The sequence below is a fragment of the Littorina saxatilis genome, linkage group LG5, assembly GCF_037325665.1.
Source record: "Littorina saxatilis isolate snail1 linkage group LG5, US_GU_Lsax_2.0, whole genome shotgun sequence".
In the NCBI taxonomy this organism is placed as follows: Eukaryota; Metazoa; Mollusca; class Gastropoda; order Littorinimorpha; family Littorinidae; genus Littorina; species Littorina saxatilis.
In genome coordinates, this window is record NC_090249.1 from 18,416,506 (window position 1) to 18,430,724 (window position 14,219).

Below are 14,219 nucleotides of genomic sequence, written 5' to 3' on the forward strand. Positions count from 1 at the left end.
AATATACACACACGCACACATCTCTTACACATTTCTCAGATTCAGAAAATGAAATACTTACAAACAAGATGACTGCCACGGGACCGGCAAAACTCCAGATGAAATGCTTTTCGGTGGTCAGCCAGCAACTGAAAAATGTCATTTCATTTCATGTCATTTGCATCACTGTATCGTCCCACTGCTGGGAAACTGATTCGGGTCGCTTCCTCCCAGTGGAAAGCTAGCAGCAACAGAGTCGCAATACCCAGGTGTGTGCGTGTTTAGGTGTAACTTATGACAGAATGACCGAGGTCTTTTACGTGCCACAGTGGTGGAACATGGATACAGTCTCTGAATCTGAAAGTTGACAAGTCCAGTACTCTACCAACTGAGCTACCGGGCCCCCAAAAAACATTGCGTCAACCATAAGCAATTGACTGTGCTCGGCAAGGCCGAAGGGGTATTATCACATGACCAGTGCAACATTGACAGCGTCGAGTTTTCTGATCCACCCTAGAGAGAAGGTAATACAACATACCGTTTACCAACCATCAATGCGGGGATGAGGATTAAACTGCCAAACGTTTTCACAATGGGGTAAAGATGATGATGCTAAGGATTCCCCCAAAGTTAAGAACATTGCCGAAACTTTTGCACCATTTTGGCAAATTTGCCGTGGAAAAAATCCTACCAGCACCGTGTCAGGGCCTGCTGCGTCACCATCGGTTTGGCACATAAAGCAGTAAAAGGAAAATTGTTTTAAATCTATAAACAAACATTAAACTAACTCATTTCTGTTTCACAAGAAAGATAAATTATAGCTCGAGGACATTATCAAAATCACACAGCATACTTACTAATTTTCAGTGCCGTATCCTTGGTGATAAAGTCCAGCAGAAATGGCGATAATCAGAACAGGGGGAGCTGCAAATAAAATTTAAAAAACTTGATACCTCACAATTATTAAAAAATAAATAAAATAGAAACACGTAAATAAAAATGGTTCATTATCATTACACCTGGGCGGGACAAAAAATCGTACAAGAGTATGGAAAACTGCGAATTTCTTCTGAAGAAAAATCCAAACGCATTCAACACAAAACAAAACAAAAGCGAAAATAAACATAAATTAAAAACAAAAGGTATAATGACAAAATATTCAATCAAGTCGGACCCAGTTACTCTGTTTGGGCCACATACATCTTCCGATTGCTTGTATTTATCCAGGTAAACAAAAACTGAGATGGTGTTATCACGGCTATCAGTTCGGCTTTGCAGCAAGCTGTCAATGGCATTGGAATTTCTTGGTACATGATATCACCCTTCTAAAAAAAAATTAAAAAATTCATACATTCACGGCAGGGCTGGACTACCGGGGGGGTTATGGGGGTTGCGCAACCCCCCCCCCCCCCCTTTAGCCTAAACATGTACCTCACTTATTTAAAACATTTTTTATTATTGTTTATTTTATGCCGTTTCATGCAAGGAGCGACCATTTTCCTATCTCAGAATATGACCTACCCATCAGCTTCAGGGGGCAAAGCCCCCTGACCCCCACAAGGGGCTCTGCCCCTTGACCCCACTGGCAACACCCCCTCCTCTTAGCCTAGTCCAGCCCTGCACGGGAATGTCTTTTCGAGTTGGTAGTCTGCGAAACGCCGAAACTATTTCAAATCGTCGAAAACATTGTCGTCATTTCGGCAGAATGAAAACAACAAAATTCATAGTGGTTGGAAAACGACACCAAGGACTGCCCTAAACTTCCAAAATAATTGCTGGAAGTTGTATGCTCCTTTCGTAAAAATAACAAAGGTAATTAATCCTAAAATCATCACTTCATTCAGCTAAACCGCCAAAAGAAACGAATCTTACGAAATAAGTGATAGTCCAACACTTACCATAAGCACCGGCGTAGAAATAGGGCATCCTTGACCTTGAGGCGTCGAAGACCTGCACGAGCATGAGGACGATGTGCACGCCCTCCATCATCATCCACAAGAAGGCCGCCAGGAAGAAGTACTGAAGCAGCCCAGCCACAACGCCACACGCAAGCTGAAAGAAGAGATCATTTGACATTATTTTCATGCTTTATTGGCCCGACAAATGTATTTTGTTTTTAAAGGTACGGTCATTCCCGTGAAAACAGTTCTGGTCACCGTCTCAGATCCGGGCAGGGATGTAGCTCAGTCAGTAGCGCGCTGGATTTGTATCCAGTTGGCCGTTGTCAGCGTGAGTTCGTCCCCACGTTCGGCGAGAGATTTATTTGTCAGAGTCAACTTTGTGTGCAGACCGTCTCCTCGGTGTCCGAACACCCCCGTGTGTACACGCAAGCACAAGACCAAGTGCGCACGAAAAAGATCCTGTAATCCATGTCAGAGTTCGGTGGGTTATAGAAACACGAAAATACCCAGCATGCTTCCTCCGAAAGCGGCGTATGGCTGCCTAAATGGCGGGGTAAAAACGGTCATACACGTAAAAGCCGTGGGAGTTTCAGCCCATGAACGAACAAACAAACCGTCTCAGATCTGACCAGGACATATACCAAAAATTAACTGCATGGGTGCTTCCTGCGCAGATTTGGGTTCTCTTTAATGAATTAATTTCGCAGATTGCAACTATTGTAGCTTTTAAGAATTCCACTCTGCAGAGTAAGCATCTACGCTGTTGATCGTTGGTAGAACAGCTTGGCCAGATCTGAGATGGTGAGTAAAATCGACAGAAAGGTGTACTGTGTGCCTTTAACAACACGCTAAATGATAATATATATGCCGCATAATTATGTGCAAAATATAGCAATACAATTCTTAACACCAAAGAAGTCTTGATTCAACAATAAATGGATTGACATAGACACTTGAGAGAGAGCGAGAGAGAGAGAGAGAGAGAGAGAGAGAGAGAGAGAGAGAGAGAGAGAAAGAGAGAGAGAAAGAGAGAGAAAGAAAGAGAGAGAGAGAGAGAGAGAGAGAGAGAGAGAGAGAGAGAGAGAGAGAAAGAGCTAGAAGGAGACAGAAACAGAGAACAGAATTGATTCCTTGCTGTCTGTATATCAGTTTTCACTCAGGAGGGACCAAAAGGTGAAAACGATACCCCTCCCCACCGTTTGAAGACCTCGCTTCTCCAGATTTTCTTTTCAATATCTCCATTTTAAGACTGTACCTCTATACCTCTTTGATAAGAGCTGTCCTCGGGGTGTTTTGGTGGTTTTTTGTTTTATTTTAGGGATTCACGGGGTTACGGCTGCACATACACACGTAAAATCGGAGGCAGAGAGGAAGGAGACAGACAAAGGAGCGAAATAGACGAAAATAAAGACGAAAACAAAAATTCGTACCCTGTCCCGTGTCTGGTTGATTCCGGTGAGGAACAACATCTCAGCAATGAACAGACACACCACCAGGTTCTTGTGAATCGAGTTACGTTCTCCTTGTAACGTCCTGTAACACAAAATCCATACAATTTCCAAACAAGCTCCACGTGAATTAGACCAACAACAACACACAAAAATCGATTCATGTGTCCTCAGTCAGAAATCAGAAAGTGTACTTTATCCAACACAAACACACACGCACCTACGTACGCACGCACGCACGCACGCACGCACAAACACACACACACACACACACACACACACACACACACACAAAGGCGCCGTTTGGAATAATGAGCTTCTATGTACATGGTGTGCCGCGTTTAGGGCCTTATTTCTGCCCACCCCCCCCCCCCCCCCCACAACTAAAAATGTAATCGCAAGGAAGATCTGCTTGATGCAGACAGAAATCAACTGCTGTGAAAAAATTGTAGACCAGAATTTTACGGGGCAGTGATATCATTCCGACGCGCTAATCGACACGAGATAACTGAGGTGGAGCTGGGCCAATTTCTGTGCCGTAGTGGCAATGAACGCTACTGCTGCTACACACAGTCGTATGTCAGTTTCAGACGATTTCTCGTTAAAAGTAAATGTAACCACGAACACAAGTTTGTTATTCAGAGTTCGGTACATCTGAATTGGTTTCTTCCTTTTTTCTTCTTTGTCTTTTTTCTTGTTTTTCTGTCTTCTACTTTTTTCTAACATATTTAATACAATTACAATACTCTATATACTTCCTTTCGGTTGTTTGTTTGTCTGTCTGTATGATTGCCTTCTTGTTTCCAACGGAGAGGAGACATGTATTCCTTCTCATGTCCATCACCTTATAAATCCCTACATATCTCTCCAAGCTTTTTAAATGACTGAGGTAAAATCATTCATTCACTTGGACACAAACCACATTTAACAGTAACAGGCTTGCTTTCTCTGCAGAGCGCTGAGCTTGACATACCAAAAATCCGTTCAGGAAACACCAAGGCTGTTGATTTTTACCGGTTTTTTTAAGTGGCAGGTTACTCTTATCCCACGTCAAAACCATGAATAGATAAATGGTGCATTACAAGATTAATTCGCGGGAACGAAGGTATTTTTGTCACCCCTCTTAATTAATACTTTCTACTCATTGAACCGGAAGGAACGCAAACCAGATATGCATTTACCCTCCTTGCTTTAAAAGCCAATGTCGACATGTGCTGGTATCCATCAAATGCAGACACCATAGGCATAAATGCCAGATAATCTACAAGGCCGTTCTTTTGACCTCGATATTTTGTAACTAGGCCACGAGAAGAGCCGTAACTCCATCGTAACTCTTTTTACAACTTGCAGCATGCCCTAGCTGCACTGTTTCTCTCGTACGCGCTGATCAGTGTTCGTATACGCACCAGCGAGGCCTGCGCACTCAAGAAGGGGGAAGCTTTCTTATCTTCAAAACCGGTTAAAAAGTCATCTGTATTTCTGAACTAGACGAGAAGACCTTTTAACCGAACTCGCTTGCTGATAGCAAGGAAGTGAAGGTTGCCTGCAGCAGACATGCTTTGGCGTGCCGTTAGTGATATCAACTCTTGCTGTGTTGCATAAGCAGACGAGATAGAGATGTATAGAGAGAAGAAAACAACAGATTATTTTTCAGATCTGTTTAGAAATGAAAAACATTATATCAGTAGTGAACGCCTTTGGGAACAAAGACTCTTTTGAGAGTTGAGCAAGAGATCGACAGGACGATCGAGAGAAAACGGTGAGACTGTAATCTGTTTTTACAGAACTCTAGCCTTTTTACATTTAGTCAAGTTTTGACTAAATGTTTTAACATAGAGGGGGGAATCGAGACGAGGGTCGTGGTGTATGTGTGTGTGTCTGTCTGCCTGTGTGTGTAGAGTGATTCAGACTAAACTACTGGACCGATCTTTATGAAATTTGACATGAGAGTTTCTGGGTATGATGTCCCCAGATAAATTTTTCATTTTTTTGATAAATGTCTTTGATGACGTCATATTCGGCTTTTCGTCAAAGTTGAGGCGGCACTATCACGCTCTCATTTTTCAACCAAATTGGTTGAAATTTTGGTCAAGTAATCTCCGACGAAGCCCGGACTTCGGTATTGCATTTCAGCTTGGTGGCTTAAAAATTAATTAATGACTTTGGTCATTAAAAATCTGAAAATTGTAAAAAAAATATGTTTTTTATAAAACGATCCAAATTTACGTTCATCTTATTCTCCATCATTTTCTGATTCCAAAAACATATAAATATGTTATATTTGGATTAAAAACAAGCTCTGAAAATTAAAAATATAAAAATTATGATCAAAATTAAATTTTCGAAATCAATTTAAAAACACTTTCATCTTATTCCTTGTCGGTTCCTGATTCCAAAAACATATAGATATGATATGTTTGGATTGAAAACACGCTCAGAAAGTTCAAACGAAGAGAGGTACAGAAAAGCGTGCTATCCTTCTCAGCGCAACTACTACCCCGCTCTTCTTGTCAATTTCACTGCCTTTGCCATGAGCGGTGGACTGACGATGCTACGAGTATACGGTCTTGCTGCGTTGCATTGCGTTCAGTTTCATTCTGTGAGTTCGACAGCTACTTGACTAAATGTTGTATTTTCGCCTTACGCGACTTGTTCTTGATTTTTCACGGATAGATAACTAAATCATGGTTCCGAATGAGCATATATGAAGTGTAAACACACATAGGAACCTTTTGCCATGGAGCGTGTCACTTTTTTTTGTTAAAGCAAAAAGCGGAATAATAATAATAATAATAAATGAGCATTTATATAGCGCAACATCATAACTTTACAATTATGCTCTTTGCGCAGGAATCAAGACAATGACAATTTTGACGATCGATATTCATCAGACTATTTGCAATGTTACAGTGGACCTCAACTCCACCCCAGCTCTAAAATGTACATGGAGATTTATAAAAAAAAAAAAAATTAAAAAAAAATTTAAAAAAATTTAAAAATTGAAGGATTTCTGAAATGGGGGATGATTTACAGACGTTATGAAGAAAGAAAGTTAATAAACAAGTCGCGTAAGGCGAAAATACAATATTTAGTCAAGTAGCTGTCGAACTCACAGAATGAAACTGAACGCAACGCAACGCAGCAAGACCGTATACTCGTAGCATCGTCACTCCACCGCCCGTGGCAAAGGCAGTGCACGTGGAATTGACAAGAAGAGCGGGGTATTCGTTGCGCTAAGAAGGATAGCACGCTTTTCTGTACCTCTCTTTGTTTTAACTTTCTGAGCGTGTTTTTAATCCAAACATATCATATCTATATATTTTTGGAATCAGGAACCGACAAGGAATAAGATGAAAGTGTTTTTAAATTGATTTGGAAAAAAAAATTTTGATAATAATTTTTATATATTTAATTTTCAGAGCTTGTTTTTAATCCGAATATAAATTTGGAATCAGCAAATGATGGAAAATAAGATAAACGTAAATTTGGATCGTTTTATAAATTTTTATTTTTTTTTACAATTTTCCGATTTTTATTGACCAAAGTCATTATTTAATTTTTAAGCCACCAAGCTGAAATGCAATACCGAACCCCGGGCTTCGTCGAAGAGTACTTGACCAAACTTTCAACCAATTTGGTTGAAAAATGAGGGCGTGACAGTGCCGCCTCAACTTTCACGAAAAGCCGGATATGACGTCATCAAAGACATTTATCAAAAAAATGAAAAAAACGTTCGGGGATTTCATACCCAGGAACTCTCATGTCAAATTTCATAAAGATCGGTCCAGTAGTTTAGTCTGAATCGCTCTACACACACACACAGACACACAGACACACGCACATACACCACGACCCTCGTTTCGATTCCCCCTCGATGTTAAAATATTTAGTCAAAACTTGACTAAATATAATAAACAAAACTTGACTAAATATAAAAACAAGGTCTGAAAAGGGGGGGAAGTCTTCTATTCGAGGGCTTAAAAGGAGCAGTTCCATCGTAGCGTGCATGTGTCATGTATTGTGAGGCCTGAAAGAAGACCCGTGTGAGCCGACAAAGACTGATAGGAAACGCACGTGAAGCATGTGAAGGTGACCCAGCTGGCCAGCAGACACAGGCAGGAGATGATGCAGCCAATGATGGTCACCAGGCGAAGCATGGACATATGCAGGTCAGACAGCTGTGCAACACACAAACAAACATTTTGTAATTAGCACAAATTAAAATGGTCATTTGACCGGTTCATCTCACAGGAGATTGTATCAGGCGTTCAAAGACAGCCATAGGTTCTGTCTGCTAAGTGTGTGCGTGTGATACAACAATATGAGCGTTTATAAGTTTATTGCATTCATAAGCCACGTTTATAACCATCGAGAGAGAGAGAGAGTTTAAAATCCATAGTGTCCTGAGACTGACGGATGCCTGCAACTGTTACTATGCACCACGTACCTTGACTTCCTTGACGGCCATGAGGACAGCAAAGTTGGTCATGTGGTCACACTCACACGTCGTCTGGCTGGCGTTGCTACGGGCCACCCGGCATCCTTCCTGGGACCACTCGCCCAGACCACTGCAACACAACCACGACAAACCTCAGTGAGGATGACAGTCGCGTGTTCATTTTAATGCTTGATATTTATTCTCTCAGGTGCAAGGAGAAGGGTTCCGAATAACTCTCACTTACTCTATTACACATGTCGTATGCATTTAAACGCTTACTTCCCTTTGTTTATCAGATCTCATGACAAGCCTCGTCAACATTGAATGTTGTTTCCATCATCACTGCTGCCATCATGAGTCAATCAATATCAATATGAGGCTTATATCGCGCGTATTCCGTGGGTACAGTTCTAAGCGCAGGAAATTTTTTATTTTTTTATTTTTTTTTATTATGCAATTTATATTGCGCACATATTCAAGGCGCAGGGATTTATTTATGCCGTGTGAGATGGAATTTTTTTTACACAATACATCACGCATTCACATCGGCCAGCAGATCGCAGCCATTTCGGCGCATATCCTACTTTTCACGGCCTATTATTCCAAGTCACACGGGTATTTTGGTGGACATTTTTATCTATGCCTATACAATTTTGCCAGGAAAGACCCTTTTGTCAATCGTGGGATCTTTAACGTGCACACCCCAATGTAGTGTACACGAAGGGACCTCGGTTTTTCGTCTCATCCGAATGACTAGCACTTGAACCCACCACCTAGGTTAGGAAAGGGGGGAGAAAATTGCTAACGCCCTGACCCAGGGTCGAACTCGCAACCTCTCGCTTCCGAGCGCAAGTGCGTTACCACTCGGCCACCCAGGAATTCTAGGAATCCTGCTATATATAGTGCATTATTGTCGTGAGTAGAATTGTTGTCACCGTGACCGCTAAACATCAATCTCAAACCTAAAACTGCGCCAGATTTTCACCATCTTCGACGACAACGCTCTCTGGGAAAAAGTACTGCCACAAAAAATGATATTGCTTACATCTCTCGGGAAATGACTCATCCTCTTATCAATTGTGAATCGATTCTTTCCGGCCACAGAAGAGATTTTCAAGCATTTTGCCCTCATTTCATCACTAAAGCCTTCTTCTTAAATCAGTCACAACCACTTGCCAAACTAAATTAGTCTATTCCATCGCAAACAATCGGAAAGCGTCGTAGACGCCGAAATCCCAGCTGTAAGTGTCTTATCGGCATAAACCATCGTCTGCGTCAAGCCTGAAGTGCTTGTATCGCATTGATCGGTGATCATATCACCACCTTCTACGCACAACTTTGAAAGAGAGAGACAGAGACAGAGCAAGAGAGACAGAAGAGAGAACAAGAGAGAGAACAAGAGAGAGAGAGAGAGAGGGGGGGTTAACATATACAAAGACACCCAGAAACAGACACACACACACACACATTTACACACAAAAACGCATGCACGTACGCACACACACACACACACACACACACACACACACACACACACTCACACACACACAACAAAAGAGAGAGAGAGAGAGAGAGAGAGAGAGAAAGAGAGAGAGAGAGAGAGAGAGAGAGAGAGAGAGAGAGAGAGAGAGAGAGAGAGGGAGGAAACACAAGAACCAGAAAGTGGCTTGCATGGTTCCCCATTTATTGGTCAGTTAATGTCGTGCCAACGTCTGGAATTAGGCACTCAGACAGACAAGAAAACAGAGACAGAGCAGGGTATGTCGACTGAAGTGTCACTTCACACAGAACTAGAATATATATCACATAGGTGCTTGATAAAACTTCAGTCGACATACCCTGCTCTGTCTCTGTTTTCTTGTCTGTCTGAGTGCAGCTTAGCACCCCCACCCCCACCCCCTTCCTCCCTTACCTCTTCTTCTTTGTTTAGCAAAAGTCGGAAAACTCTCTCTCTCTCTCTCTCTCTCTCTCTCTCTCTCTCTCTCTCTCTCTCTCTCTCTCTCTCTCTCTCTCTCTGTGTCACACACACAGACACACAGACATACACACCTCGGCTGGTTTTCCTCAAGTGCATATTTTCTATTTTCCCTTTAAACTTGTTAGCGTCTGCCCATAAACATTTGATAACTTCGGTGTCGGTTTGCACAGAAAAGAGAAACGATGTTTACAACGTTCTGACATAAATCTGTTTTTAATGATCATTTGGCGAGAATACTGCAGATTACTGCATGATTATAACACCGTTCCGCTGATTTTTAAATACAAAAAGTAGGGGGACAATTTAAGAGCTGTTATTATTCAACGTAGTTTCCCCTCTACCTACTATTGCAATTTCAACAACAATTTCGAATATCCACGTCAAAGAAAGAAAAAACATGACCATAACGCCATTATGAATAACATTCACAATAGCTAGTTAAATATTGGTTGGCTGACTGGCACAATGCTTGCTTTAGTTGTTTTGGTATCCGTTTTCTTCTTGGTTTTTTTGTTTGCTTGTTTGTTTGCTTGTCTTGAGTAAGTGTTTGTGTGTGTGCTTGCGTGCGTGCGTGCGCGTGTACAGGAAATTGTACAAAGAGACTGAGCAGGTGTGAACCATGTTAAAGACAAGAATGTGTGACGCAGACGAAAGGTGGGAAGGTTTACTTTGGCAGACATCTACGTGACCCGGCTAAGTGAGGAAGTGTTTTGTTCCGAGCAGATTTTACCTATCACACATCACAGCTTCTGTTTTGCTCTGGTGTCATCCGAATAGAAAGGAACGGTGTGTTTGTATAGCTTTCTATACACGTATTCCCAGCTGTGATGGTTCACGGCCTCCAGGCTTATTAGGGTTCGAACGCAAATGGTTCTCTGGCTGTTTTATTCCCATGTCATCCAAACAGAACAGTGTGTTTACAGGCACAGTCCTTCTCGTGTAAACGACTGGGGGTCACCATCTCAGATCTGTTTATACTCTTACATGGAATAAAACTATCCTTCTACTTTTTCATCCCCCGATTTGAATCAAGTGCCAGGCTGCTTTTGGAGCAGAGTGGGACGTTTTTTCCATTAATTTAGTTGACTGACACCAATGTCAGTTACAAAATATATTCACACAAAAATACCCACCTTGTACAGCAAACAGATATGATGTTATTTTGTTTTCTTGTATGTATCCAAGTGGAGGGGCTAGGGATGTTCTTATCCCCCGTAAATGCCTGGACAGATGTTAGAGATGGTGAGCCGAGACATTAAAGTTTGTTTGTTTGTTTGTTTGTTTGCTTAACGCCCGGCCGACCACGAAGGGCCATATCAGGGCGGTGCTGCTTTGACATTTAACGTGCGCCACACACAAGACAGAAGTCGCAGCACAGGCTTCATGTCTCACCCAGTCACATTATTCTGACACCGGACCAACCAGTCCTAGCACTAACCCCATAATGCCAGACGCCAGGCGGAGCAGCCACTATAGATTGCCAATTTTAAAGTCTTAGGTATGACCCGGCCGGGGTTCGAACCCACGACCTCCCGATCACGGGGCGGACGCCTTACCACTGGGCCAACCGTGGCCTGGACAGATGTTAGAGATGGTGAGCCGAGACATTAAAGTGACACGGGAAGGAAGGACTGTGCCTTTTACAAAACATGTAGCCTATTCCCAGCTGTAAAAGATCACAACCAGGCTATCTGGTTCCAACCCATCGTGTCTGTCTTGTGCGGCAAAACATGTGCTATGCTTACTAAGCCTTTCTTCCCTACTATCATCTACAAGAAAGTGTAGGTTTTGGAACATGATATTCAAAATACTATGCACTTCTAATTAATTTTTGGTTGTTGAAGACTCTTTAATTTGGAAGTTTCGCAGTCTCGGTATCTGCTTCAAAACTCTTACCGTAACCTAGATATGACAATGATGGGTCCTCTCATTAGCAAGGGGTCAGAGGGGAGGGGGGGAGGGACGGCAAAAGACGGCAGGAGGGCTAAGGTTGGATGATTTCAAACGGATCAAAACGGTGCACACACACACACACACACACACACACACACACACACACACACACACACACACACACACACACACACACAATGTTAATCTACATTGACAATTGATTTTGTTTTGTACACTTTGGCTCACCCGTTTGTTCGTTCTTACGCTAGCTTTATCGGCAGTGGCACAAGCTGCCGTTTTTGACTGAAGAAACATACAACCGTACGCACAATGTGAGACAAAAGATAGCGACTCACAAAACTGGTTTATTTGGAGGTTAGGTCCCAGAGGAAAACTGACAGGGCAAGCGCTTACACGTGTCTTGCTGAATCTCTGATCAGTGGCTGTATCAGATGTTACAAAACATCTGCTGAATAACAATAATACCCTGACGGTGTCTACTATCCTTAGCGGATTATGACTTTAATCAGTTATTCTGCAGAAAAGACAAATGCTGGAGAAAAACCGTTGTTTTCTGCAGCATTTCTGCATAATGTCATCTTTCGCCGAAGCAGCGTTTTTTTCTGCAGCAAAACATTTTAGTGCAGTAAAATTGAAATCAAGAATGCTGCAGTAAAACGGTGCTGTTCTTTTACTGCAGAAAACCTGTTTACATTTTTTTCTGCAGCATTTTGTACTGGCTCTAGGCGGATTATGACATTATTCAGTTATTCTGGAGAAAAACCGAAATGCTGGAGAAAAACTGTCTTTTCTGCAACATTTCTGCATAATGTCATCTTTCGCCGAAGCAACGTTTTTTACTGCAGTAAAACAGTTTTTCTGAAGCATAATGTTTACTTGGTTTTCTGCAGCATTATTGCGATTAACTTTTTCTTCAGAATAGTCTGTGACAGTTTTTCTGCAGAAAAACGAACGACCTTGTAAAGTAGCGTTTGTATTCGTCGCCCCCTGGGATAGTATAATAGTTTGTAACTATTGATAATTCTGGATGAGTCCATCTCTCGACAGAGGGGGGCTCGCGTGCTCCAACATTATAATGAGCCAGTACAAAATGCTGCAGAAAAAGTGCAAACAGGTTTTCTGCAGTAAAACAACAGCACCGTTTTACTGCAGCATTCTTGATTTCAATTTTACTGCAGTAAAATGTTTTGCTCCAGAAAAACCCGTTGCTTCGGCGAAAGATGACATTATGCAGAAATGCTGCAGAAAAGACAGTTTTTCTCCAGCATTTCTGTTTTTCTGCAGAATAACTGAATAATGCCAAAATGCTGAAGAAAAAGTGTAAACTGTTTTTCTCCAGTAAAACAACATCACCGTTTTACTGCAGCATTCTTGATTTCAATTTTACTGCAGTAAAATGTTTTACTGCATGCAGAAAATAATGTTGCTCTCGCGAAAGATGACATTATGCAGAAATGCTGCAGAAACAAACAGTTTTTCTCCAGCATTTCTGTTTTTCTGCAGAATAACTGAATAAAGTCATAATCTGCTAGGGATAGTCTACCGCTATTGTAGGAGAGATGAACTGGGGAAGGGTGAAGTGGGAAATATATAGAAAGGGTGAGCGAAGTGAAGATTCAACAAGAAAGGGGATTGCAGAGGAAGGATGGGAGAAGAGAGAGAGAGAGAGAGAGAGAGAGAGAGAGAGAGAGAGAGAGAGAGAGAGAGAGAGAGAGAGAGAGAGAGAGAGGGGGGAGAAGAGAGAGAGAAAGGGAGAGAGAGAGAGAGAGAGAGAGAGAGAGAGAGAGAGAGAGAGAGAAGGACAGAGAGATAGACAGACAGAGACAGAGAGAGACACAGACACGGAGAAAGAGACACAGAGAGAGGCTGAAAATCCCAGAATGACAGGCAAACAATTCAATAAGAGAGAGCGACACACACACACAGAGACACAGACAAAGAGAGAGAGACAGAGAGAGAGGCTGAAAATCCCAAAATGACAGGCAAACAATTCAATGAGAGAGAGAGAGAGAGAGAGAGAGAGAGAGAGAGAGAGAGAGAGAGAGAGAGAGAGAGAGAGAGAGAGAGAGACTGAGAATGGTGGTAAAATGCAGAGCAGACGAGATAATGCACGCAGATACAGTTAAATCTGATCACTGATTTACATGCAACTGCAACTCAAATTTTCGCATTATATTGCTTATTTTTCTGTTGGCCACTTACATAAATAGTCTAATACTCTCTTCTTCCAAGGGTGTAGTGCATGTCATCCTAGGCCTGATCAAATTGACAAAAGTAAAATCAGTCAGAGAAAAGACACACTCAAAACATCACCAGAAGTTGCCCATTTTTCTCCACTTTATTCTCAGCAATCTTCAAATTATTGGTAGTATAAGATGGTTTTGTGGCTTGTTGTCAGACCAGCTTTTTTGTCGGTCCGAAGGGAGCATAATTATTGTCTTATGTTTTATCTGTATCGATTTTATGGGACACATTCTACAAAGAAGGCTGCCACTGTATGCTCCGTTGTGGCATGTTTAGAATAGCAGAGATGCACTACTTCACAAAACAGCACAGAGTAA

At 41.9% G+C, this 14,219-nt stretch overlaps 1 protein-coding gene across 4 annotated transcripts in view; it reads right to left on the reverse strand.

Moving 5' to 3' along the window:
- The window catches only part of LOC138966478 (adhesion G protein-coupled receptor L4-like), a 67,755-nt gene that overhangs the window by 8,253 nt on the left and 45,283 nt on the right, over window positions 1-14,219 (reverse strand). For all 4 annotated transcript variants that reach the window (XM_070338744.1, XM_070338741.1, XM_070338743.1 and 1 more), the window contains 6 exons: window positions 7,776-7,896; window positions 7,403-7,506; window positions 3,311-3,413; window positions 1,878-2,031; window positions 837-903; window positions 62-128 (listed from right to left, as the gene is read on the reverse strand). In XM_070338744.1, coding sequence (XP_070194845.1) covers window positions 62-128; window positions 837-903; window positions 1,878-2,031; window positions 3,311-3,413; window positions 7,403-7,506; window positions 7,776-7,896 — 616 coding nt within the window. The remainder of the gene's footprint in view (window positions 1-61; window positions 129-836; window positions 904-1,877; window positions 2,032-3,310; window positions 3,414-7,402; window positions 7,507-7,775; window positions 7,897-14,219) is intronic.